Source organism: Juglans microcarpa x Juglans regia, chromosome 3S (assembly GCF_004785595.1).
Source record: "Juglans microcarpa x Juglans regia isolate MS1-56 chromosome 3S, Jm3101_v1.0, whole genome shotgun sequence".
NCBI classification, from domain to species: domain Eukaryota; kingdom Viridiplantae; phylum Streptophyta; class Magnoliopsida; order Fagales; family Juglandaceae; genus Juglans; species Juglans microcarpa x Juglans regia.
The window spans coordinates 25,800,211-25,827,714 of record NC_054599.1 but is presented as its reverse complement, the minus strand read 5'-3'; the positions used below and the strand labels follow the sequence as shown (position 1 = coordinate 25,827,714).

General features: G+C 35.4%; 4 protein-coding genes across 4 annotated transcripts; 1 reads left to right on the top strand and 3 right to left on the bottom strand.

Moving 5' to 3' along the window:
* Positions 1-217: 217 nt before the first annotated feature.
* Positions 218-5,214, bottom strand: LOC121258209 (3',5'-nucleoside bisphosphate phosphatase-like). Its single transcript, XM_041159610.1, has 5 exons — positions 4,699-5,214; positions 2,580-2,704; positions 1,944-2,258; positions 1,681-1,850; positions 218-857 (listed from the first exon to the last, which is right to left on the bottom strand). Exons 1-5 carry the CDS (start codon positions 5,047-5,049, stop codon positions 442-444), a joined length of 1,377 nt encoding a protein of 458 aa, XP_041015544.1. The 5' UTR covers positions 5,050-5,214; the 3' UTR covers positions 218-441.
* A 3,667-nt stretch (positions 5,215-8,881) lies between these two features.
* On the bottom strand, positions 8,882-10,635 carry LOC121257831. The gene is made up of 2 exons (XM_041159082.1): positions 10,192-10,635; positions 8,882-10,159 (listed from the first exon to the last, which is right to left on the bottom strand). Exons 1-2 carry the CDS (start codon positions 10,412-10,414, stop codon positions 9,108-9,110), a joined length of 1,275 nt encoding a protein of 424 aa, XP_041015016.1. The 5' UTR covers positions 10,415-10,635; the 3' UTR covers positions 8,882-9,107.
* A 6,337-nt stretch (positions 10,636-16,972) lies between these two features.
* On the bottom strand, positions 16,973-18,215 carry LOC121258077 (chlorophyll a-b binding protein CP24 10A, chloroplastic-like). Its single transcript, XM_041159423.1, has 2 exons — positions 17,776-18,215; positions 16,973-17,582 (listed from the first exon to the last, which is right to left on the bottom strand). Exons 1-2 carry the CDS (start codon positions 18,006-18,008, stop codon positions 17,033-17,035), a joined length of 783 nt encoding a protein of 260 aa, XP_041015357.1. The 5' UTR covers positions 18,009-18,215; the 3' UTR covers positions 16,973-17,032.
* A 5,845-nt stretch (positions 18,216-24,060) lies between these two features.
* LOC121258150 (non-specific lipid transfer protein GPI-anchored 31-like) lies at positions 24,061-25,919 on the top strand. Its single transcript, XM_041159527.1, has 3 exons — positions 24,061-24,635; positions 24,891-24,920; positions 25,545-25,919. Exons 1-3 carry the CDS (start codon positions 24,287-24,289, stop codon positions 25,697-25,699), a joined length of 534 nt encoding a protein of 177 aa, XP_041015461.1. The 5' UTR covers positions 24,061-24,286; the 3' UTR covers positions 25,700-25,919.
* Positions 25,920-27,504: the final 1,585 nt, after the last annotated feature.

Below are 27,504 nucleotides of genomic sequence, written 5' to 3'. Positions count from 1 at the left end.
AATTGTGAATGGGAAAATCAAAACCTGGGTTTTACACAAGGTCTTATTATTATTATTATTGCTAGGGCACTGGCTTATCATTTAGGGGGCGGGAGGTGGCGGATGGGAGAATCGATAAAGATGAATTCAGTTCCAGCTCCGGATCCGTTGTCATGAAATGAAAACCAGTTTGAAAGAAAATGGTCCAAGGCAATGGAAAAAATAAGCATAGCCAACCTATATAAATATTGGATAAAGATTTTATTAATCTAGAATACTAACTGAGACAAACCAACAAACAATCGTGTGTTTCTGCATCTCGTTAGATCCTATAATGTCTTAACAAAATCTTTGCAGATGACTGCAAAAGTCAAAACTACCCACCATAGAGAGGTGAAAATGAATTTGATGGACGAATATTATGTCCTAGGAGAAAAATTAGTACAGATAAACAACTCGGAATTATATGCTCTCAATAGGAACCTGAAGTCCTGCCTGATTGATAGATATATGAGAAAGCTTCAACCTGATGGCATCAAACTCTACGTTTTGCCTCTCTTCATTAGTCAACCACAAAGACAAGCAACGATCAATCAAGTCCTCGCCGCCACTCAAGGGGGAACCTCCTCTAAAAATCCGGGTCCTCCCAAATCTCATTATCCCAGCAAGGTTTGAATCAGAAGGCTCTTCGGCGTAACTCTCTAAAATGTCCCTGATGGCAGCACACCAAATTGGTCGAGCTACCTCAAGGAAGTCATAAACAGCCAATACTGGAAGGTTTACACTTCCCAGTTCAGACTCGCCTTGCCCACCTCTTCCGTGATAATCCGATCCTCCAAGCTTCAAAAGGCCATAAGCATCTGCTAGGTCACTGTATGCTGTTGACCAAACAAGTGCACCGAGATGTAAGTAGCAAAAGAGAATACAAGAAAATTATGATACACCATATGTTGTAAATAGATAATTTTCCATCAGAATATCAGCATCGCAAGTTTTTTCCAGTATAGCATAAAAAATAATAATCTAGTCAACAAGGCCTTACATTGTAGAAAGCATCAGGAGGAGATTTCAATGTATATCAGTAAGTAAATAATCCCCACAGTTCTCTACATCATTATTAAGGACAATGATGGAAGCACTTTCATCCCAGAACTTTTGACAAACGTATTGCATCATAATGATGAAAAATTGAGGTCTTGCAGAAAATAATTTGCAATTGGAACTTATTCGGTTGCACAATATAGTTACATGCCCACCATTTCACAGTAATATTAGGACTGACTTATCAACCAAAGAAATAATGATAGTGGTCGTTGACATCACGTTTCACTCTGGATTCACGCTGGGTCTCATTATCTTTTCTTTTAAATCCACGATTATGCAGAAATAAAACTAATACCTCAACCATCGAATATATTTTTCTAAACAATTAAAATAGCTATGAGTTGAAACTTCATAAAGAATGAACTTCAAGTACAACCGAACTTCATCTGTTGATTTATTCCTGAAACTGTTTTGTGGGAACCGAGGAAGTTAATGCATTTCCCAAGATATGCAAGATCTTTGATATTCATTACAGGTAAGAAGATAGAGATATAATTTTTTCCTTTCTGTGGCAATCGATTGGACAGTCACCAAAAAACAAATTTTTAAACTCAACAAACATTTAATAAAAAAAGACTTTTAAAGTATGCAATATACCTGCTAGTTTTCCATCACTTCTGTAAACCTCCATCCCATGAAGGCCAGCATCTTTCAGCCTCCTGACAATGGCAGCAGGATTTTTCAATGCCCATGGATGTGCTAGCACAGCCATACCTCCTGTTTTACATATCAATTGTATTGCTTCCTCAGCAAGAGGCTCACTTCCCCTGAAACCATATGCCAGCAGCCACATAAATTTTACATAAGAATTTGCATCAAGAAAATCAGGGAAAGATTTAACGATTAGTTCAGAATATTACGTAGAGTAAGCGGGTCCTCCATCAAAAAGATATCGAGCAAAAGCTTGTTTCAGATTTTCCACATAACCTGCTTCAACCATAGCGCGGGCCACATGCATTCTCCCGGGAGCAACTCCCTTGCCTGCTATCCTGGAAACATGCTCCCACTTAATAGGTAGCTTAAGCTTGTTCAGTTTTAAAACCATGTTCTTTGCACGGAGGAAACGGCCGTCTCTTATGTTAGCCAAGAACGTCTCCAGCTCCTCAGACCTTGTTGGTCCACAGCTGCTATAATATGCAAGGATATGCACTGGTTCGACTAATTCAGACTCAACACTGATGATCAAAAGGAATGGAAGAGAATCAATCATCACAGCTAATATTCTTCTGACTTCCAATCACAAACATGGTTTTGCACAACAGCACTCTCATGTAAAAGAAAAATAAAATTTCACGGCTTTCTCGAAGCGACAAACTTCCTTTTGTTATAAGTAACGCAACAAATTCTAAGAACCATGAAAAGATATATATCCTTTATACATGAATCACGCATGCACGCGCGCGCGCGCGCGCACACACACACACACATCTTACGCGCGCACACACAAACACATCTGAATGTATAAGCCTACTAAAGCCAAACCATTAGAAAATTACCTTGAAGAGAATATTGTACTGATTTCAACACCTGGAATTATCTTAATGCCAAATCTTCGAGCAGCTTCTAGAGCCTCAGGGATGCCTGACATTGTGTCATGATCTGTCAGAGCAAGAACGTTGACCTGTTATGATCACATTTATTAATTAAATTGCAAATATCATAGGTTATTCAAGACTTGACAAACATAATGGAAAATAAGAAGAAAATGCAGAAGCAAAGAAAGGGAAAAAATCCACTTAAAAATAAAAAAAGAATGCACTCTAGAAAATAGCCTTTCATCATCAAGAATATAAGATAAAGTTTTGAAAGCAGTTTGAACTTCAATGACATGAGTCCAATAACATTAACTCAAATGTCAATCTCAGTCATCCCCAAGTTAATTCAAGTTTCTGAATTTCATTAAATATATGGAACCACATCTTCCTTTATTGTTGTTTTTGTTGTGGTTGTTGTTGTTGTTCCAAGACCATTGATAGCTAAGACCCTATTCGAAAATCATTTTAACAACTATAAGCAGGTAGACAAGGCCTTACGCAACATGCCAAACAGGTTCTAGTTAAGCCAAGTCTCTCGTACACTCACAAAGCCAACTTCAAATAGAGGTTTTTTCAATTAATATAGGAAATCAGTTGAGCTGAGGCATGATCATGCAAAACCAAGACACGGTCAAATACACCAATGTTCCACAAGCTTGGCTTGCTTTCATTCCCTTCCTAAACATTGTTAGAGTGAGTCCAGTTTATTTTCCACAGCCTACAGCAAAAAAAGACTTGGTTAACTCATCACATGAAGCTGCATCAGAACCCAGATCTGGGAATATTCTTAAATTTACTATATTGACTTCAGGATTTTATCTTCACATCTGAGTAGAGTTTACGTGCATTGGATCTCCAATGGCATGTATAAGAAACACAATCTTTGATTACCTCTAACAACATGATTAGGCAACATATTTTTTCAGGTTCATAGATCTCATCTTGAATCCAAGATGCTGACATGGTATAACTCAAAACCATGTAAACCTGAAGTTATATGACCTGAACAAGGTTTCATCCCAATTTAACTGGGGTTGAATTTATGGAGCGTTTACCAACCAATCAAGATTGGCCACCTCTCTTCTTTTTGCCTTATTTCTTGTTTAAAATCATACTGTATACCGCTCTTGTTTTAGACATCTGTCTATCTATGAAACAATTCTTTCTCATTGACACACTAATCTCTCTCCATTGCACATGTCTCAACTATCTTAAGTGACTCTCCTTCATCATTCCTCATTAGGGACCATTCCCATATCTAAATTCGTAGAACTTAGATCCATGAATTTGCCTAATTCTAAACAAACAGCTCATTATCTTTTTCATGATTGCAATAAACATAATGAATTAAAACTCCACAGCTCTATAACATAGTTCATATCTTGGCATTTAGACATTCGTTACTATCTTCTTGATTTTGAGCAAAATTCTAAAATCAGCATCGAGTAGTAAAATAGATTTTTAGGTAAAGTCTCAACTAGAAACATATTTGTGGATTCTATGATTTTCCATTTTCATATAAAACATATATAAAATACCTAATATATAATAAGTGAGAATTAGGATTTCACTCGCTACTTAAACCACGATGAGAGGCCTCTGTTTTTTCTCACTACGTGAAGAAGTTGAGAAAAAGCTTCAGTCTATAACGATGCTAAGGGCATATAATCTTACTCCTTTGATGATGGACGAGGAATGAACAATTCTGATCAGAATGGACTTGCAACTGTACGTGCTATAGCTATTAAACCTACCCATCACCCAGACAGCAGCCATATACCGCATGGTAGTTTACAAAAAACCATGTTTTATACGTACTTACCAGAGACAAAAGGCAACCTTAAATGAGAACAGTTCACCAAAGAAAAAACAGCGAACAAATTCATTATACACAGGACTATAAAACTCATGAGAGAGCAAATCTACCGTCCAAAAGCAAAACCCATTGACCATTTCGGCATATCATTTAGAAACTATGAAACTATTAGAACACAGATCATATGTACTCAGAAAGAGCATAACCCACATCAGATATTCATTCCAAATTTAAAATAGCACGAACAATTTCAAAGAAACTGACCCCATTCCCATGAGCTCTCTCGACCAGCTTCAGAGGCGACATAAACCCATCACTGAATTTCGAGTGGGAATGGAACTCGAACACCAATTTCTCCCCTCCTTTTCCAAGAGTTTTCTGCACCCCAAAGTCATCGACAACAAAGGACGCTGCAGAGTAAGGCAACGAAGAAGGCTGCTCCAAGAACACCCATTCACTGACGGACTTGAAAGCCAGAGTCTGCTCTGCGGTCATCTTCTTCTTGCTCCCACCACGCTTCTTCTTCTTCTTCTTTTTGTCTTTCGGTTTCTTCGAGCTATAGCTACTGCAATTGGAATTGCCGATAGTCTGAGGCACGGGGGCGTCTCCAGCCATTGCTTTCGAGATATCTTGGCCCAAAGGGAGAAGTAGAACCGAGGAACCGTGCGTGATTATGGAGTTCTGGTAATCAGGCCATCAGGGTGCGGTTTCTGGAGTACAAGCGCCTCTAGGCTATAGGTATAGACAACAGTTCAAGGGAACCTGGAGGCAGAGGAGGTATACGACTGTTTAATATCTATATAGATATACACGATAAATGATTATTACGAGTCTCAAATGGAGAAATTTTGTGCAAGTTTTGTAAAAAGTGTATTTCGCGTTGAGAAATTATAAAAAAAAAATATTTTTTATTAGTGAGATTATTTTTTTTATAAAAAAATTTTATAAGACTTATTTATTTATAACTTGTACCTAATATTACTATATATATATCTAAATAGTTTTTAAACTTTATAATATTAAATACTATTTATAATTAAAATAGTTTTTAAACTTTATAATATTAAATACTATTTATAATTAACATGTTGTATGATTGTATCTATTTATAAAAGGTTCATAAAAAATAAAAATAAAAATTCCAATTCATCACTTAAGGTGAGGTTTTGATAGTTAACTGAGATGAAGTGAGTTGAAATGAAAGTTAAAAGTTAAATAAAATATTGTTAGAATAATATTTTTTAATATTAGTATTATTTTTAGATTTGAAAAAATTGAGTTATTCATTATATTTTGTATGAAAATTTTAAAAACTTATAATATCATTAAAAAATATTTTTATAATCACTAAATAAAAAAAATTGAGAAATAATAGTTACAATTATGAATATGTAAGCGCTATATAATTATTTTAAAAAAAATAAATAAATACGAAATTTATTAATAAAAAAAATTAATTTTTTAATAATAATTTTTTAATAATAATTTTTTAATATCGAAAACTCATCTCGGGAGTCGAATCTATCCTCGAGACAACTACATTTCCGCGCATGCAGTGAATGCATACAAACATACCAAAGGATCAGAGAATGAGACTGTAGAAATAGTGGAAGCACAGTACTAACCCCACATATTCATACCATAAGACTACAGCTTGAGAACCCCTCAAAGGCTCAAACATCAGGCTAGCTTTGTACTGTCCTCCGAAGCACACGCTTCCGAGACAGGACACGCTTTCGAGAGTTCGTTGCTTGAAGAAGATTTTGTACTTCCTATCCCACACCCAAATCTGCTTTTCAGTTTCCCACCCACCACAATAAATAATATTAATAATAATTATTAATGAAAATTCAATATCCTAATTAGTAGGGAGTAGGGTCAAGTCAAGGGTGTACTACTGATCAGAGCCATATGTACACTTGTCTAACCTAATCCCCAACCACGCCCTTGTTTAATCATACAAGCTGTTTTCTTATCTTATTTTCTTCTATTTAAATAATAATAATAATAATAATAATAAAATTGATATCACGTCATCGTATTGAAATGAAATAAGATTTAAAAAGGTTGTTTGTATTTATTTATGCTTTGTATGTGTTGATGATGTAGAAACCTTTTTACATAAGTTGTTATCAATAATAATTATAATTGGAATTTTTATTTTTTATTTTTTAAAAATTTAAGTACACAGTAAGTGACATGTTAATCACCGGCTTATAGATAATATAACTCCACAATTAATAATGATATCTGTAACTATTTTATTAATCTCCAATTTTATCTAAGAGCAGTGCTTTAGGATTATAGCACGAGACCCGTTCCGGGAAGAACAATTTTTTTTTTCATTCATTTTTTTTATATTCTTAAATTATTTTTTTTTGAAAAAAAAAATTCACAACATCACTTAAAAAACACTTGATCACTAAGTAAAAAAAAAATTATCAATACCCAATCAAGACCCTAATGTCTGTAACTCTAGCATTTTTCTTTATCTAATTCAATCACGATAATTGATATCACACATGTAAAATGATTTCATTATTTAACTATAGGATTGAAGATGGTGGAATTCAAGACTGACCAAAAACAAACTTGATTACAAAAATTCAACTCTAAGATATATTAAAAAGAGAAAAAAGAAAAAAAGTAATAAACTTGCGCTAGCCCAGACCACTCAACCTGACGTTGCAAGTTTCTTTTTCCAAAGGAGAATCCAAACTTAACTCTTGAGAAGATGATGCAAAAAGGCAGGAAGAGATCTCCACAAAAGAAAAGATGGATACAAAACATTTCTAAACCTTGTGTCCGAATATCCCATACCCGGAACTAGGATCACCTCAATAGCTCAATCCCACGTTGGGAAAAGGAGTAACTCCCATATATATACAGGAGTAACACATATGAAATAGGAATTATAAGGAAGCTTCAAATTAATCAGCCTTTCTGGAATTATGGTGTAGATGCAGAGCTAGAACTTTCCCTAGGTTTTTTTACAAACACAAAATGGCATGCAATCCCAAGTAACTGACGAAGAAGGCCCACTTCTGGCCATCCTATCATTGAATTAATGCTAAGCAATTGTCTACCATTGCTGTTAAAATCTTCTGTCTTCACGGTCCAAGTCAACCTAGTTGACAGCAAAAAGTATAGGCTGCAGAAAATCAAGCAGAAAATCTTGTGTCTTCCCACGTAGATTATTTGAAATTTTAAAATTTTTCTATACAATTGGACCCATCCAAATTTTGAAACCATTATTAATTGATAGGTTGTTACAAAACAATTCTATCATCAAATGATGCACTCTTGTAGTTCTACATTAAACATTTTTTTTTAGTGGTTCTACATGAAACATGCAAACCAAACCAAACCCAAACCCAGTCAAAATCCAAACAGCACAATTTCCCTTTTTTATCTCCTAAGTAGCATCCACAAACTTCCACACATACAATAATGCTTTGATTAGGCCTTATTACAAATTTAATATACAATTTGAATCTCCAACAATCAAATTCTCCCTAGAACCAAACTGTTAACACAATCTATTGCTTCATCTTTCAAAAGGCTGCCAAATGAGTTTTCGCTTACTTGTTAGGATTTATTGGCTAATTTGTGCTTTCAGCCACTCAATAAGCAGAAGCAAACAAAAGGCATAAACCAACTGTAAATTGTAATAGCAAGAAAACTAAATCCCACAAGAAGCTATAGATATAAAACATACAATTGGTATAAGGATCTTTATGCATCCTAATCTCATGTCAGTAGAAATTGGAATCAGATGGGGACATTCCAACTGAATATGTGAGCATACAGTAGATTAAAACCCACTAGGGTGCAGCCTAATGCCCTAGAGTTTTTCTGAATTACACTGTTTTATTAAAGAAAAATACTCTAAACACAAATGGATTACTCAAAAAGTAGTCCAGGGTGGCCTATCCTGGGTTTCCTTTCAGGGATGGATCCAAAGGGCACTTGATGAGGTTCCACGTGATGGGAAAAAAAAAGAAAAAACAGAGTACATAACAGTGATCCGAAGGGTTCTTGATGAGGTTTCGTTTAGATAGTAAAAGTATTTCATCTCATTTCATCATTATAATTTTTTTAAATTTTCACATTTTTTTTATAAATTATTTTTTTATATAAAATATAATAAATAATTCAATTTTTTCAAATCTCAAAATAATAATAATATTAAAAAATAATATTCTAACAATTTGTTATTCAACTTTCAATTTTTAACTTTTAACTTTCATATAAACTATCTCATCTCATCTTATTATCCAAACATATCCTTAAAACTTGCACTTTTTTCATTTCATTCATGAACCAAATAGAAAAGATCCACCACATAGTGATTAGGTGTCGAAATAAGCTTACAAAGCAAAGGAAAAATAGTATAAACCAAACAAAGAACTACATCCCCCGGACTAAATTACAAGCACAAGAAAAATCATACAAAGATAACCTCATTCAACATACACCAGCATTCTAACACGAAAAAACAACAACTGAACGAAGATCACAGACGCCATCCAAGCATGGGTGTTACAAACCATTTGCGCAAATTCCCTCAAGAACATAACAATACAAAAAAAAAAAAGCATGGGTGTTAAGTTGCTCGTTCAACTAAAGTATACACCAACCATTACCTGGAAAGTAAATTGCAAATTTCTTAATCACTTGGAAACCAACAGGATTTCAGGTTTCTTAGCCTTGCTAGGCGTGTTAGAATTCGAAGATGCATTCGCCTTCGCTTCTGCTTTGGCCTCCAACTTGGCAGCCGCGCGCGTCCTTCTATCAAGCTGAATGAGACTCCGCGTCGCCAAGATTGCCTGTGGAACCAAATCATGAGTCGCTCTGGCATACAGGCTCCTCACTGCCATGGCTGCCGCATCCTTAACATCTTGCGAATTCAACGGAGCCAACAAGCAATGCCCCAGAATCTTCAACGCCGGCTGCAATAGCTCCCAAGGTAGCGGAATTCTGGTCCCCTTGGATTCCAAATTCTCCCCATTTCTCACAATCTCCACTTTGCCCATCTCTTCCACTATGCCCTCAATCTCATTTCCATTCCCATTATCCGAAAAAGAAGTACAATTCTCAAATTCATCGTCCTTGTCGAACTCTCTTCTGCAGGAACAGTCCTGCCCGGCCCACGCAGCTACGGATCGGCAAAACTCGAGCTTGGACCAGCTCGGCATCTGCGAGATCTGCTTGTAATAGCAATCGAGCGCGACCCCGACGATGCAGGCGCGTTTGGTCGATTTAACGGCAATCTGCGGCTCGAGAGGTTGCGACAAAACCCCAACGGAGGGTCTTGATTGAACAGGGGATGCAGAATTACTGTTGTTGGTGGTGGTGCGGCGGGGGGTGTGGTAGAGGGAGGGTTGGGAGAGGTCGGGTATGGAGATGAGGAGGGGCTTGCCGTTGCGGGATTTGATCTCTGAGGCGTAGAGGGCAAGGAGTACGGCCTCGAAGCCGGCGAGCGACGGGGATTCGGAGGAGTGGACGCGGGAGAGGTAGAGGGCGGAGAGGAGAGGGAGGAAGGAGAGAACGACGAGTCGGAGATGGGGATCAGAGGAGAGGTAGGTGTCGTAGAGCCATTGGCAGAGGGAGTCGGAGCCGGAGCCGGAGAGCGGGGATGAGAGGGCGGAAGAGACGAGGGAGTAGGCGGTGGGGGAGGAAAGGAGGGAGAGGGCGGGGCGGTCGGAGTCGGCGAGGGAAGAGAAGGAAAAGGAAGAGGAGGAGGAATCGGAGGAATTGGGGAAGAATCGGAGAGGATGGAGGAGAGGGCGTGGATGCGGGAGCGGGCTCTGGAGACGGACTCCCACCAGGACTGCATGGGGTCAGAATCGGCGGCTCTGGCAGTGGTGGTTAAGGCGGCGATGGTGGTGGTAGTAATTGGGGGATTGGGGGTGGAGGAGGAGGAGGAGGAGGAGGAGGATGAGGGGGAGTTAATAGCATGGTTGAGGCGGAAATCCATGCTGTGCGCGCGTGAGAGAGTCGAAGAGGGCTGGTATAATTGGAGCTCCTCCCGCCCTCTGCCTCTGCTTTGTCGCAAATTGGGAGAGGAGGAAAGGCAAGGGTTCTACCCCGTACGGATCGCCACGATACAGTAATATATATGCAGCCTCTTTTCTGTCTCGCTCCAAAGTCTACTCTCTCTGTCTAAGCACCGAAGATTCTTAGACACGCACGAAATTTAATCGATGATCTCAAATGATGGGATTTCTTTTAAAAGAAAGAACATGAAATTTCCGTGAAATAATTTCAACGACTTCTAAATAGATAAATATCATATAAACTCTTATAAAAAGTGAATTTATCTTTAAAAAGTGTAAAAAACTTATTCTCTATTAATAAAATTTATTTTTTTTATAAATAACTTGTATCTATTTAAAACTTATATCTAACATTATTTTTTTGTAATAATTTCAAGATGATGTATAGAATCTATTATAATTTAAAAAAAAAATAAAATGACAATATTTTTTAGTATAAGAAAAATGTTAAATGGGCTCCCCTTTATTTTTCTCCTTTTTCTTTTTTAGGTTTTTTTTTTTTATTGTATTCAAAACTCAATTCAACTCATTTCATATCATTTACAACTATTCCAAATTTTCACACAAAATATAATAAACAATTCAACTTTTTCAAATCTCATAACAACTATCTCAAATTCTCACGTAAAATATAATAAATAATTCAACTTTTATCATTCATTTTACAAGTCATCTCAACTCATCTCAACTTATCTTTAGAATTTAAACCACTCTAAGAGTACTAGCTTTGGCTTGGCCAAATGCATCTTTAAAATTTAACTAATATCACATTTTTTTATATTTACCTATTCTATTTAAATTCAATTCTCACATTGGATTAGTAATTTATTATATATAAAATAATAAAATATTATTAAATTAATAATTTGTTTATTTAATTTATTTGTATCACATTTTATAATTCTACCAATTTAATATTAATAATAATTATATTCTAATTAAATTAATATTAAAAAAATCATATTTTCAATGGTCATTTAATACTAACCAAAAATTGAGATTAAATTTATCTAAAATTCTATCTAAATTTCTTATTCACTAACTAAATATCTAATATTCTATATAAGTATTCACTAACCATATTTTCAATGGAGTGAGAAATTATTATTTTAATTTTTGGTGAATCAATTTGATTCTTCAAATTTGATTAATCATTATAGCAAAAATTCAAATTGTTTTAGAGATACCAAATCTAATGTGGGGTCTTTTTAGTACAACTTATCTAAATTTTGGCCAACCTTCAATTTTGCCCAAGCCAATGTTAGTGCTCTTAGTGATTAAGAAAATATTGTTTAATAATATTGTGAATTTTTTTATTTTTTTAAAAATATTTTAAAATGTTAAAGAAATAATGTGAATTTTTTTTAACACTTTTATATATTTAAAAAAAACATAATATTATTAAACAATATTTTCTTAATCACTAAATAAAAAAAAAACCTAAAATAAAAATAAAAAGGGCAATTGGGAAAATCAACCGGGAGTTTTGGACTCCCTAGCATTTTCTTTTAGTATAAATGATATAAAAAGTTTTCACATCAGCAGTATACTTATGTATTAAAAATAAGACTTTTAAATAATTTTTTTCTAACACAATGCTATGCACACCAAATGAACAATCCAAATATGCACACACTGCAAATGAGTTTTTTTGTTTTTGTCTTTCTTTAAGCATTTTTTAAATATCTTTAATTATTAAAAAAATATAAATTCGATAATAGTCATTTTCTTAACTATTAAAAAAATATATATATGACTCGAAATATTAGGAGTCATAATAACGTTTTCTTTTTAATTCATGTCATGCTCTAAATAGAACGTACCGTTTTGAATATATACTCACTTTCTTCATCATTAAAATATATATATATATATATATATATATATATATATATATATATATGAGTAGACACTTAGTGGGCATATTTAGGAGTTATAGTATCATTTTCTTTTTAATTCATGTCAAATAAAACGCACCGTTTTCTGTGTTGCAATTCTTTAGCATCTTTCTCGTAAAACCCTACATCTCTAACCCTTTCTCTCTTCACTCAGCATTGAGAAGAAAGAACTACAAGCAGCGTACTCGAATTGCAGTAGCTCTAAGATCATTAAAAGTGAAGCTAGAATGGATAACGAACAGAATGATACTACGAAAAGTGTCTTTTTGGGAATGCAGAAGGCCAGGCCTCCGAATCTCCAGCTCATTGGATGACGATGACGAAGATAAAGAACAACCACCATCACAGCGACAACTAGAAGTATTTGATCCGCGTGAAGAAGAAGAAGAAGAAGAAGAAGCTTTCGTGATTTTAGGTTCTTTAGGAGCTAAGGTTCCGTTGATATTGAAGTCATTTTATTTCATCTATCTCATCATTACAATCTCTTTAAATTTTTTACACAAAATATAATATATAATTTAACTTTTATTTTAATTTTAAAATAATAATAATATTAAAAAATAATATTACATCCGGAAACTCGTGTTTCAAACACTGACAATGGTGACCCCAGCATTGTATCTATAGTGCAAATTGCTCTTTTATTTTTATTTTATTTTTTTAAAACATATTTTAAACTAAAGAAAAAAAATTACAAATACGTTAAAAAAACATTTATTTAACCATTAAGTTATTAAAAAAAAAACCTGTATGGGAGCATACCTCTTGACCTAATTCCACCTTGTCTTGTTGATTTCTACAGTAGAAAAGACCCCCTTAGTTATAATAAGCATGTGTAATTATTATGTATGACTATGATTTCGGTTTGTTTAGTTCAATGAATGAAGCTTGTTGAAAAAAAAAGGTTAGAGAGAGAGAGAGAGAGTCATTTTACTTGTGACATATACCGAGAACCTTTCCTTCATCATGTATGGATCTTTTTAAATTCTTTAAGACTATAACTACAAGTGCTTTGATTAATGTAGCCGAGTAACAAGGGTTTCATAGAATCACATGTTGGATAATTCACGTAAGTATATATGGATATGAGTATATGTATATACTTCTTAAAAAGATCAAATTTTTCCAAACATTTCTGTTGGGTTTAGAGGTTGAAAAATAGTTGATGATAGTTCTAACTCAAATTATCAGAATAATGGTCATGCATTGGCGCTCTGGTCATAAGATTGAGTGTACTGTACAGTTATTTCAATCATTTGATGCCCCTACTTCAGCAAATTTTCAAAAATGCCAGTAAAGCATATGGTTTCTACGATTGTTTGACTGGAAATAAAGAGTTAAATATACGATATGTGTGTGCGTGGTATATTTTCTATTGGAATACTAAAAAAAAGAAAAATCAGTTACGTCTTAGATGACATGAACATGGCAATTTCTTGTGATAAATGTGACAAGTCTTATACTTGACATTTCTTCTCTAAGAACTCGACCTTGAATAGTAATGAAATTAAAAGAGGTTAATTATTTAGTGTTACCGTCATGTTTCACACGTTTTTGGGCCAGGCCCTAACAACTTAGGTCTTCAAAATTGGGTCTCAATCTGTCCTGTGTGTGAGCCCTCGACAGTAATCCAGTACAGCTATACGGCGTCGGTTCGTACATCTATGGTGATAAACAGTATTTAAATACAAAAAATAAAGAGAGATGGATACACAAATTTATGTAGTTCGGTACTAGGTCTATGTTCACGGTGTTGGGGTATATGTGGAGACTGGTTTTGGAGCTGAAAAAGTGTTTGCTGAAAGTTGGCTCGACAGTTGGCTCGAGCCAAGTTCGCTCGACGTCGCTCGACAGACCGCTTGAGCAAAGGCATGTCAGAGAAGTTCGCTCGAGTCGCGCTCGACACTCCGCTCGAACGAGACGCAAACCCTAGTGTTCGCTTGACCATTGCTCAACTCTCCGCTCGAGCCAATGTTCATTTGGCTGTTCGCTCGAGTCGCGCTCGACACTCCGCTCGAGCGAAGTACGCAGATTTTGCCAGATTAGATTTCCAGTGCCACTCACTATATATTCATCATATTAGACTTGTGATGGACGGTCTCAAGCATATTTTGAGAGTGAACAATTGTTTAGTGAGTGCATATTGTGTGAGAGAGCAAAAAGCCCTAGAGAGTGTGAGTTGAGATTGAGTGATTGTAATTTCCTCTGGTTAATAAGATTTCTGCAGCTCCTGTGGACGTAGACAATTAGCCGAACCACGTATATTGTGTGTTGTGTTCTTGATTGTGTTGCTTTTACTTTATTTGCCATCGTTGGTGTGTGTGCTTTGCATAGTATTTCACAACACACGGGGGTTTGGGGAGAGAAGATTTCACTATAATAAATTTGTTTACAATCTCTCATAGCATCTCATTTTTCATTGTACAATAGAAGCTGTAGAACTATTTGCTGGAGAATAAGTTCTCTCTAGAGCTCGCTGGTTGAAGAAAAAGTCCCAAAGTCTGAAGAAGTCAAACTCCTCCCGAATAGAGAGCTTTCACCATCCATAGGTTCCGCTACCTTTTATCTCCTGCTCTTATTTGTTTTTAGTCACTTTCCTCATTTTCTCTCTTGACAATTTATTTTTCCTTGTTTTATGTCAAATTCTCAATTTTTCTCTCCTGACATTACTCTCCCATGTCTCATGACATTTTCATGTCTTAATCTCTTCTTGTCCTCTCTCATTCCCTCATATTTTATCTTCTAGTGAGTCTCCCTATTGATTGGGCCTAAGAAATTACTTTGGGCTGGGGAAAAATTCCCCCACAATGGGTTGGAGAACATTCGTCACATTCTGAAATCTGGCCTCTCGATGTTAGCATGATATTTTCCTGTGTAGTCTGAGAATTAATATATGTATTTAGGTAAATAGCATGCACTCTATTATCAAAGGTATAGTCTAATGTCTAAATAAGCCTTTTAGAATTCCACATCTGAAAAGCTCTGCTCTTGCAAACAGTTGCAAACCTGACTCTATATATGGGCGGAATTTGAGATGATAATTGAGAATGAAAATGAATTCAGCACAGAAACAATTTGAGGATAATGCCAGTACTAATTCATTAGTCTCTAAGGGCAAAACAGATGTCGCGATGAAGTTGCTGTTGGACAATTTTGAGGAATTTATTATTTGTGCTGTTGTAGTTGATGTTTACTTGTTTTGGTTCTAGTATCGATAAAAAAAACATCGTTTCGGTTCTAGTCCTTACATGCTTATATTAAAAAAAGAAAAGAAAAAGAAAAAGAAAAAAAAAGCCTCAATGTTCTGATCTTAAGGAATTTGTTGCTAGATAGATGCTACTTCTGCATCATCTATCAACCTCTTACGCAAATGCTTACACGAGCAATCTGATGGAAGCCTAGCTTTAAATGCATTCTAAGTCATGCTGGTAATGTATTTTTGTTATTGTGAGTGTATATCTATTTGCAGCGTGTTACTGATTTGAATGGGAATTTATTGTAATTTGGTTGTAAGTTGAGAGCAGGCCTATGGGCATTGTCGAGTGTCAACTCATCATTGGTCATTTGTCCCTGCTGTTTTTTTTTTGTCAAATCCACTTAAATTCTTCTTCCTCGTGCAATGGTGGATGAATCTCTATTTTTTCTATTTTTTCCCCAAAATATCAGGTATTGCAGGAATGGTAGTGCAAAACCTCTATGGCCCATGTCAAGTGGCCGGCCATCAAAAGCTGACATTCCGAACTGCAAATACTGTGGTGGTACTCTGTATTTTGAGTTTCAGGTATGAACACATATGCATTGAAAAGTCATTGTATATCTTAAGACAAAAACCTTTCATCGATGTCATTATTATGTTGGTGGTTTAAGATATTACCTCAGCTGCTTTATTACTTTAGTGTGAAAGAATGATGTTGACTCTCGTTGTATATACTTGAGTTATGAAGCCTTTTGTGAGGGAAGTCTTGCTTACAAAGAGGAATACACTAATTGGGTTCAACTCTCTTCACAATCTGCTACTGTACCTTGATGGTTATTTGTATTTTGACCGACTTCCACCCATTTAGTTCTTCATAGTAGCTCTGTTCTTTTACTGAAAAGTTGAGAAGAAAACAGTGTTCTTATTTACTCCGTCAATTCAAGCGATAAGACGATCATGTCTATCTACATTGAAGTTTGTTCTGTATAAAAGGTGAGATTTTTCCAATCAAAATATTGGGAACTGCTTCGTGTGGATTCTGATCTTGATAGTCATATTCATATGTTTTGGATAACCAACCCACCACCTATTTGTCATGACGGCGTTTAATACTCTCTTCTAAACCGTGTCAGATATGATTGCTTGCAATCCTGAGGATGTTGCATGCTAAACTTCAGTTTTTTTAGAACAAAATGTTGATAGATACACTCTTAATTCAGGTTACGATAATCCAATTCTTATTACAAAAAAGAAGATGGGATATTGGAGTTAGATTATTGTAGTAAAGTCATTATCTTACAAAAGCTAGCACACATTAACCCAAGCAGAAAGTATAGAATTCGAAGTTTCATGGAGGAACGTCCCAGATCTCAATAAACCCAAGGTTATGAATCTCTTGCCTCTGATTCAAATTAACTATATATATTCGAAGTGTGGATCTTAATTTACAAGCCAAGAGCACCAAGAGGTGTCTTCCCTTGTCCAGCCTCGAAGTAGAAAATTAGCATGGCTAGCATGGCAATCCTCGCATGCTTGATTTCAGCCAACTTCAGTCTCTCCAGCTTCTCCACGTCCGGAATGTAGACGCCGTCCTTGATCGTGCCGGCTAACCCCAATGGGTCGAAGAATTTGCCACCCGGGTAGCCTTGTTCCCCTGTGGAATTGGCGAAGTTCTCAGCAGTCTTCGACCACGGTGTTGCCCATTCGACGGACTGCGAATCGGGGTTGAAGAAATCCACCCATCTTTTGCTCTCAACCCAGCCCATGAGGAGGAGCTGCGTGCCGAGGAGAGTCCCAAAGGAGAAGGGAGCAACTGCACCAGGGGCAGCACCAGCCTCAAACCATGGGATACCGCTCCATGCCTGGCCGACAAAGATCCCGACAACAGCAGCCATTGCCCACCTCCCATGAATGAGCTCGGCCTCTCTGTACCATTTCAGAAATGCTGGGTCCTTTCCTAGTCCCAGTGGATCAAAACCATAGTCACCTGGGAGTCTGCAGTACTTAAGATTTTCATTAATCCCATAATGTCAAAGAGAAATACTTTATCTATACTTTTTAAAAAATAAAAGTCTTACAAATTTACATGACTGTAAGATATCTTTGCTAAAGGATGTCAGAAACAATGTGATAGTTAACATCCTAATCGACTTTGAATAATGGATTCGTAAGAGGGAGAGAGGCTTACGAGCCATCGAGCCACTCGGGATCGACCAAGTTGCCACCAGCTCTCACACCAGGAAGCCAAGACTTCTTTGGTTGCGCAGCAGCCACCACATTAATCAACTTCTTAGGCCCAACAGCGACACCCACCCTGGCTCCAACATCAACAGCAGACAACAACCTCTGCTGGCTTCTCTTTCCTCCACACAAGAAAGAAGATCCCAACCCATTTAGCACTGCACCAGAGGTAGCAGCCATCTCAATTAGTTCTGATCTCTTTCTCTAGAAACTGAACAGTGAACAGGTTGGTGGTGGTGGTGGTGGTGGTGGTGGGAAATTAAAGTAGGTAGATTTATGAATGAAGCTTAAGGTTCTCTAGCAAAAATGGGTATTTAGTTGGATGGTTTTATCAACTTTGAGAGGACAGGGAGGAGAATCTAAAAGAGGACTGTAGAGAAGCCACGTAGGATAATGAAATCTGGAGACGAAATCTAGGCTTACTTTGGTGGATAGATTTCGGACCAATGGGCATTAGCTCTCCATCCTCATCCCCCGTATTGCCTCCAACCACGTGGACCATCTATTTTGGTCTCGTCTGATTCTGAGACATTACCACTTTTTAACTCTGAATATTCGATCTTACTGTTGGTTCTAAGTAGTAATTGGCTGAGGTGGATAAAAAAAAAAGCACTTTCAGAATAAGATCATCTATTCATTTTCGTCCATGATCTTGTCAATTAAATTAAGAGTAATGATTACAAGTATCAAATAAACATATTTCCTACTTTTGTAAAATAATAGATTACAATGTAAAATGGTGTAAAAAAATATTCTATTTTTTAGTCGGATCTACTTCTTTATCCAATGACTTGTGTGTGTTTGACTGTCTGTTTAAAACATATACCGAACGTAATTATTAAATTAATATAATTCAACTGAATAATTCTAGACTCCTTGATCTTTGAATACACATTCTCTTGACTTATCTAAACTCTTATGTAACAACCACTTAATTCAAATCTTTTTAGATAAAGATAAAATATTTATATTCATCCAAACTCAACAATATACCAACTTAAGCAAATCTCTATCTTTCTAGTCATTTAATCCTAGCCAACTACTTTTACATTTACGATAACTATTGAAGTCATAATATATTTTGAAGTCCTATCTTTTCCACTCCCCCCGTTTCCTCATAAATCAAAGAGGCCTATAGTTATGCTGATGAATAAATTAGAAAATATAAAAGGAAAGAAAAGAAAAAGAAGAGAAAACTCACCCCGTGCATGCAAGAAGATGAGAGAGCTAATGTGGAAGATCCACCTAAATTTTACCAATCACAAAGAGAGATCCACTTGGGGCTTTGCCTAGGGTTAGGGTTAGAAATTGGAAAGGAGAAGATGAGAGAAGGGGATGGTTTGTTGCTACGAGAGAATGGAGAAGACTTGGATTTGGGTGGTTTCCGCCATGGGTTAGGGTTCAGATGACTTTAAGAAGATAATAGGAGACTGGGTTGTAGGGGAACATCTCGTCGAGAAGAGAAATGAATTTTGCTATGCACCGTTTCACTTACCATGGATATTAATGGATGAAACACATCGTTTTATCACCAAACATGTTTCTCCCACCATTTTTCGCTTCTTTTCATTCCTCATGCCCAGTAGCCTTTAATTCCTCTACGCATTGTTTCATTTTTTTTTTGTGGCTGCTAGCTGGGTTTCGTGCACAAGAGGTGCGCGAAAGTGCTTGATTTTAGACTTTTCCAACTCCAATTCCAAAATCAACATATATTATTTTTCTTTTTTATTTTTTAGGAGCAACATCTATATTTTTAACCAACTTTCTTTTAAAATTAAAAAAAAAAAAGGTTAATCCTGACTTCACCACTTTGATCTACATTCCCTTGATGATACCATCTACTAAAGTCTCGTTTAGTTACGCAAGTCATTTCATCCCATCTAATCATTACAATTTTTTTAAATTCATATACAAAATACAATAAATAAGTCAATTTTTTAAAAATCTTTTTAAACAAAATTATATTAAAAAATTATATTATAACAATATTTTATTTAATTTTAATTTCATCTAACATCTCATATGTATAACTAAACAAGGCCTAAGCTGGCAGATGTGATCGAATCTGCCATTCTAAGAGACGCGTTCTTATTGCTTACTTGGAATGTTTTGTTTTGTGTGTGGTTTCTTGTGATGCGCCATGAACAATTGAATCACTTCATGGTTGTGCAAAATTATGAGAAGTTTTAGATCCCATGTAAGCTATCATATTCTACTTTATATATATATATATATATATATAATTTTATGTGCAGTTATTTTTGCGTACTGTTTGTGCATTCTATTAATATGATTGGATGTTTTACTTTTTTTTAATATAAAATAATTGTTTTAATCAATCACATCAATAAAGTACGTAATGAATATACAAAAGTGATATACATACATACATATCTTTTTTTTTTTTTTTTTTTTTTTAATTCTCAACTTTTCTCTGTAGATAAGGAATCGTAATATAGATAACTATTTTAACACCAGTCAATTTGATAGTGTAAAAAAAAAACATTAAAATCTGTCTTGAATTTCAAATTTCGAATGTGCCTTCGATTTCACAGAGTTATAAAAAATGTTGTATATTTATCAATACTCCAACTAACTTCCTTTTGTAATTAGAAACCCACCAAGGAATTTAATTTTCAACATGAGTTTGTATACATATATATAGGGCTGTAAACAAGCCGAGCCTAGTCGGTCTTTGGCTTGCCGAGCTCGGCTTGACTCAATATACTCGAGCTCGAGTCTGAGCTCGAGATTTTTTTTTTTATTCTTCGTTCGAGCTCGGCTTGATAAGCTAAACGCTCAAGTTGAGCTCGAGCTCGAGCTCGTCCCAAAAACGAATTCGAGTCGAGCCGAGCTCGAGCTCGAGCTTGAACTGTGTATTTTTTTTAATAAGATTTAATAATAAATAAATAAATAAAATCTAATATTGAATTTATACAACTAACAAGTAAAACCTCTATTGAATTATAAAATTTTAAAAAATTTATAAATAATTAATATCTAACTAGTTTATATTTATCCAAAATAACAATATATTATATGCCTACATATATTATTAATACATACACTTAATATGATATCATATATCTATTTTCATATATGGTTCTCATATACTAGTATATAAAATTATTAAATTTTATCTACTAATTATTATACAAATTATAAAATATACTTATGAAGTATATATTCACTATATAGATATAAGTAATTAGATTACATATTATATATTTAATTATAAAAGTGATATGCTTATATTATTAGTTACTATATATATATATGTGTGTGTGTGTGTATATATACATATGTGTATGTATATATTTATCAATATATGAATGAGTTTTAATCGAGTCGGGCTAACGAGTTGACTCGAGCATAAACGAACGAGCCTTAACGAGCCTTAGCCGAGTCGAGTCGAGTCGAGTTTTGTCGGGTATGTGTCATTTATAATTCGATGGGGTATCTGCTTTAACGAACGAGTCTTTTTTTTTTCACGAGTCGAATTCGATTCGAGTTTAACCAAGCGAGTACTAAGCAGGCTATCGAGTAGACTGGTTCATTTACAGCCCTACATATATATCATCACGAATGTTATTTTTTTTTTAAATTCTATTCCATTTTTAGTTTTGTTTATAATTCTATAACTTTGGTATCTAGCAGTACTTGGAAATCTTCAATCAAGATGGGGAGTGCATCTGGGGATCAAGGCTCGAGGGGGGCCCGCCCCCACATCCGCCCATGCGGGGGCAGGCCCCCCTGCTCATGGAACACCCCATGCGGGGGCGAGGGCAGATTGACCCCAGCGGGTCCCCGCCCCCCGCTCCGTACTCTTCCCCTTTTTTAATGTAAAAATTTTTAATTTTTAATATTTATATAAGTAATTTATATAAATATATTGTATATAGATATATACAATTTGTTAAAAATTTAACTTGAATTTAATTTCAAGTTAATCACTATTGGATTGCCTTAGCCTCCTATATAATGGTTGGCCTAGGAGGTCAAAACAATCCAAAATATAACTATAATGAGTTTATATTTTTTTTAATGTATAAATTTCAATTTATACTTTAAATTATATTATAACTTTGGTCTAAAAAAATTTTTAAACTAAAAAAAATTTTTAGGCAATGGGTTGGGCGGGGTGCGGTTTTAACCCCACCCCCGGTAGCGGGGCAGGGGGCCCCGCCCTTGCCCCTCGGGGGTGGGGGGAGGGGTATGAAACCCCTCCACCTGCATGGTGCGGGGCGGGGAGGGGGTGCCCCTGCCCCGCACCATGCGGGTAGCACCTCTAACCAATATATAACTTTAAGGCTTGTTTTGTTTTCACAGACTATTTGATCTTATCTCATTTTGCCTCATCTAAATTATAATTTTTCTAAATTTTCAAACAAAATATAAAAAATAATTTAACTTTTTCAAATTTTAAAAAAATTATATTAATAAATTATATTTTAACAATATTTTTTTTTCAATTTTTAATTTTTATCTTATTTTATCTTATCTGTGTAATTAAACGAGGTCTAAGAGCACTACTAGATATATATAGATATATACAGAAATATTATAAAAATTAAAACTTTAAATTAATATAATTTGATGTGAGATGTTAGATATAATTTATAATAAATAAATATTCTAAATTTTCATATAATACATCAAATCATATCAAAAAAATTTCCGTAGTCATGATATATTTCTCTAACTTTAAACAATTCAAGAGTGCCAAAAGATTAATGACTCCCAAATCACCTGTCAAATTACTATTGGATGCGGTTTTTTGTACACTCATAATAATTGACATTATTAAGAAGTGAATGAGTGTGGGTGGAATGCATAATTACGAGACCACGGGAGGGGATGGCATATTTTGTTTTAGGGTAGTGATAGGTTTATTATCCATCTATTATTTATTTATTATTTATAATATTTATATTTTATTATTATTTTATTTTAAGTATTTTTTTAACATTTTTAATCATTAAAAAAAATTAAAAAAATATAAACTTACTATTAGTCATTTCTTTAATCATTAAGTAAAATAAAAAAATTTTAAAAAAATCAAATACAAAAAAATAGTAAATAAATAGTAAAAAGATAATAATTCCATTATTTTCTTTTGTTTTAACAATATACAAAAAAAGCTATTAAGAATTTAAAAAAAAAATTTAAATATAAACTTTACACCCTATACATCTATTTAAAAAATTATAAGTAAGTATGAAACTTGAGGATAGTATTGCTAAAAAAGAAACCATCAAAACTATAAGGATTGCTTACCATTTATTGGACACTTGGACCAATCACGATCTGAAAAGAAGACATCGAAGTCTGGGTGGTCCACTATCTGGACGTCACGTATGGGCTCTGCTCTGTGCATGTGTCCCATGATAAAATTAGACTCCTTGTAAAGCGGCGTGAATTTTAAGGCGGGTTTGGGTATTTGATCTGGTTTAAAAATATATGATATTTATGTACAATATAATTGTAAATATCGTTTTTTTTTTTATGAAAAAAATTACTAAAATTAGTTATCGTGATTACTTAAGATATCATTTGTTTTTACAGATGAATTAAGATAAAATTTAAAAATTGATTAAAATATTATTAAAATATATTTTTTTAATATTATTTTTATTTTAAAATTTAAAAAAATTGAATTATTTATTTTATGTTACGTAAAAATTTAAAAAAATTATAATAATTAAATGAGATAAATTAAAAAATTTGATGAAAGTGAAATATGCCTAAATCAATTTATCTTTTCGATCTGCAAGAAAAAATTGTATTCCCATCTAAAAAGGATCCTTGTTAGTGAAAAATTGTAGTCTTTCCACGCATCATTAGCCATTAATTAGGAAAGCCTTTCGTCACTTTAGTTTAGACTTCCAAAATGTTTGTCATTTAACGTCACAATTGCGGTGAATTGTGTACGACTATGACCACTTAACAGCCCATTGATTTATTTTGGACTATTTTTTGCACTCTTTTTGAAATTGGTGGGGGGCTTTTCAGACTTGGAAGTTTCCATGTGCAAAAGTTTAATGGGAGTATGAATGTTGTTAAAAAGTTACTATGAAAAATACTTTATTCTAAAATATCAAGTCCTGAATTCATATCCGGCATAGCTGGCAGTCATAAATAGTGGACACGTGTCCAATATTCTTCATTGCACGGACTGTCGTGCCCCTCATGGCCGTTCACCTGTTGTTAAAGTCTCTCTCTCTCTCTCTCACACGCACCGGCACACCCATAAAAATCAGAAAGCTTTTCATACCTACTTGACTACGGCTTCATTCATATTGCCAGAGACTCCCCACATCATATCCCCACTTGCGGACTTGACTTATTAAACCCAACGCACCACAATCCCACGTTCACCAACTTCTCCCAATTCCTCCGCCAATATATCTCACACGCTATTTTTCTCTCTCTAGTCTCTCTTCCCGTGGAAGGCGAAAATGGCAGCAAAGCTGAGCCTTTCTCTTGTTCTATGTGTGCTGGCCATCTGGGCAGTTGATTTTGCCCATGGTGGGTCCTCAGACAACGCCCCAGCGCCGTCTGTGGACTGTTCCAGCCTGATCTTGAACATGGCTGAATGCTTGTCCTTTGTTTCCGAGGGTAGCAGCGCAACCAAGCCGGAGGGAAATTGCTGTGCCGGCCTCAAGACGGTGATCAAGGTTGATGCTGACTGTCTCTGTGAGGCCTTCAAGAGCAGTGCTTCTCTAGGCGTGGTCCTGAATGTCACAAAGGCTATGTCCCTCCCCTCTGCATGCAATGTCTCCGATTCCGCTGTCTCTAATTGTGCACGTTAGTGATTTTTATGATACCCCACTTCTAGATTTCCTTTATTTTATTTTTTCTTTCTGAAATGACTTCTGTGAAAAATTTCGTGGGCGATTTATTTATCTTAGAAAATAAGTGCTTGATTATATTAGGACTTGGTTTGCCTTCTGATATAAAGCAGTTCCATTGAATGGAAGTACAATTGTTGTCATTTGTCTTGATTCACGACTTCATGTGTTTGGATTAGTGATTAATTTTGTGGGTTTTGTTGTTTTGCAGTGTCTCCTGCTGCTGCTGAGTCTGCTCCTGGTATGCTTCGATCCTATTTTGACTGGCAACACTAATATATACTGTTTTTTTTTTGGCATAAAGTACCTATCTGGCCTTGATGTTATGTGTATCGTTTCATTCTGATCTAAAGGGTGAATCCTACCTTTATGTTAAAAATAGATACACGGGAAAATTTTCGTTGTTAGAGATCTCTCCAATTTTGATAGAGACCCTATAACATTCGATGTTGTCTGTGCGAGGATTCCGAGCAATGTAAATCCCACATTTGTTATGATTCTCTCTCCTTATAGGACCATCCATTTCTAGAACTGGAGAGAATCTCAGTCCATATCTAGATTTGTTTTATTGATTCTTTTGGTAGCCTTGACATTGCCATGGCACCCTTTCTCTTCAATAAATGATCCGCCTTCGGAGCTATACCACAAAGATATGGAAAAATGAATTATGAAACGGGTAAAATAGTTTTTCTGTTGTTTGGGAACCACCATCTGACATTGCTGGAGATTTCTTTTTTAAACCTGAGGAATATAGAAGAGATGGTCCAATTGGTTTACAACCTTTGTCTCTGTCAATACATATATATATATATATATATATCGTTTGTGGTTTCATCTCTCTCACTAAAAGCTTCTCCTGTTTCAGTTGCTGCTCCTCCAGGGACGGCTACAGGAGGGAATGAGGTACCACCAACATCAGCACCAGCACCATCTTCAGGGAGCTCAGGTTCTTCAGTGCTCACTATTTCAGTTGGATCCCTACTTGTTGGCTTAGTGGTTGCATCATTTTCGAGTTTTTGAGCGAATGCCAGTGTCAATTTTGAGAACAGAGAAGATGATACGAGGGAAAAACTCTGTTTTTTCACTATCGAGGTTGTGTAGGAACAATAATTTGTCTTGTCGATTGGTGACTAAAGTAGGTGGAATTTATACTGTGGGTCATTTGAGTTGATACCTGTTTCAAGTTCTGGTTGTTTTCTTTATTATAATACAGTAATGCTACCAGTATTTATTTATTTTATTCTCCTAGTGCCATTGCCATACAAATACACGTGAAAAACACGAGGGTGGCATCCATGTTGATGGGTTAGCCTCCTCCTTCATATTTGGGCTTGATTATTGGGTCAGAATTAGGACCACGTAAACTCAAAGTAAAAACTTTGACCAAAACGGCCGGTCTCACCATCAGGCTGCAAGTCAATCTTAAGCTCGGTTTAGATATTAAGAGTATCTCAAATGATCTGTAAATGATAATAAGAATTGTAGTGAATTAGTAATAAATAGTAATAAAATAGTTATATTCCCAAACAAACCGTCTTGCCAATGTCGACAACATATTCTCCTTTCAAAATAATGTTGTTTATCATGATTTTAATCACCGTTTTTCGTATTTTGCTTCCAATGAGCAACTTAGTCAAATAAGTATATATTTAAAAACACTGAGAGCTATAATGAGAGACTATGATCTAGATGCTATCTTTTTTAGTGAAACAAAAACCATTGTTGGGAATACTGAAGAGCTTGTAAGAAGCATAGGTTTTCACTTTTTTTAATACACCCCTCCAGATGGTAAACGTGGAGGGCTTTTGTTTACATGGAGACCTGGTGTTCACTTTGATATGATAAACATTTCCAACAATATTATAAATATTTTGATCTACTATGGTGTAAATTCTTCTAGTTACTTGATGTCTCGTGTATGGGCCTAGTTACCGACAACCAAAAGAAAAGTTTTGGAAAAATATCTCAAGCATCTCTAATTCCAATTTAGGGCATTGGATCTATATTGGAGACATGAATGACATATGTTCCCACAATTTTTTTTTTTTTTTTTTTTGGGGGGGGGGGGGGGGGTGGGGCGGGGCGGGGCGGCGCAAAACCATCTCGCTGAATTCATCCAAAACGAAGGTCTCATAGACTTAGATTTTTAGAGCTCCCCCTACACTTGGTCTAACAAACGAGAGGGGAAAGCTAACATCTGAGAGAGACTACATAGAGGGCTAGCGAATGCTCAATCGAGAATCATTTTTCCCAATACCAATATCACCCACCTCCCAGCAATCTCCTTTAATCACCCCCCTCCTCAACACCAATGGCACTTTTGTAAATCTTCCCAAAACATTCAAATTTGAAGACTTCTGGTTCATAGATCCAAGTTGCTTAACAACAATTACTGCTGCCTGGAACTACCTTTGTTGTTATGGATCCCCTTTCTTCATCCTTACCCAAAAGATCAAAGAGGTCAAAAATTTCATTAAGGACTAGAACTACAAGCATTTTGGTCATATAAGACAACTAATCAAAGCGCTCAATACAGAAATAGATAGTGTTTAGTGTTTGGACCCCACAGGTGATAACAAAGCAAGAGAGAAATCTCTATGCACAACTCTCCATGAGTAGCTAAAAATAGAAGAATTATTGTGAAAACAAAAGTCACGTCAACAATGGCTGTCCTCGAATGATCTCAACACAAAGTATTTCTATGCTAGTACAGTAATCAGACGCTGCAGGAACTCTATTGATTTGTTAAAGGATCAAGAAGGCAATTGGACATCAGGACGTACAGAAATTGGAGAACTCTTTTTAAAGCACTTCAAAAAGATTTT

Coding starts and splice junctions, on each gene's coding strand:
- LOC121258209 (XM_041159610.1), bottom strand. CDS start 5,049: ATGGCTGGAGACGCCCCCGTGCCTCAGACTATCGGCAATTCCAATTGC. Junction 2,259..2,579: donor AGTACAATATTCTCTTCAAG/GTAATTTTCTAA, acceptor TTTGATCATCAG/TGTTGAGTCTGAATTAGTCG. Junction 1,851..1,943: donor GGAGGACCCGCTTACTCTAC/GTAATATTCTGA, acceptor ATATGGTTTCAG/GGGAAGTGAGCCTCTTGCTG.
- LOC121257831 (XM_041159082.1), bottom strand. CDS start 10,414: ATGGATTTCCGCCTCAACCATGCTATTAACTCCCCCTCATCCTCCTCC. Junction 10,160..10,191: donor CCTCTCCGATTCTTCCCCAA/TTCCTCCGATTC, acceptor CTTCCTTTTCCT/TCTCTTCCCTCGCCGACTCC.
- LOC121258077 (XM_041159423.1), bottom strand. CDS start 18,008: ATGGCTGCTACCTCTGGTGCAGTGCTAAATGGGTTGGGATCTTCTTTC. Junction 17,583..17,775: donor CCCGAGTGGCTCGATGGCTC/GTAAGCCTCTCT, acceptor TAAGTACTGCAG/ACTCCCAGGTGACTATGGTT.
- LOC121258150 (XM_041159527.1), top strand. CDS start 24,287: ATGGCAGCAAAGCTGAGCCTTTCTCTTGTTCTATGTGTGCTGGCCATC. Junction 24,636..24,890: donor CGCTGTCTCTAATTGTGCAC/GTTAGTGATTTT, acceptor GTTGTTTTGCAG/TGTCTCCTGCTGCTGCTGAG. Junction 24,921..25,544: donor TGCTGCTGAGTCTGCTCCTG/GTATGCTTCGAT, acceptor CTCCTGTTTCAG/TTGCTGCTCCTCCAGGGACG.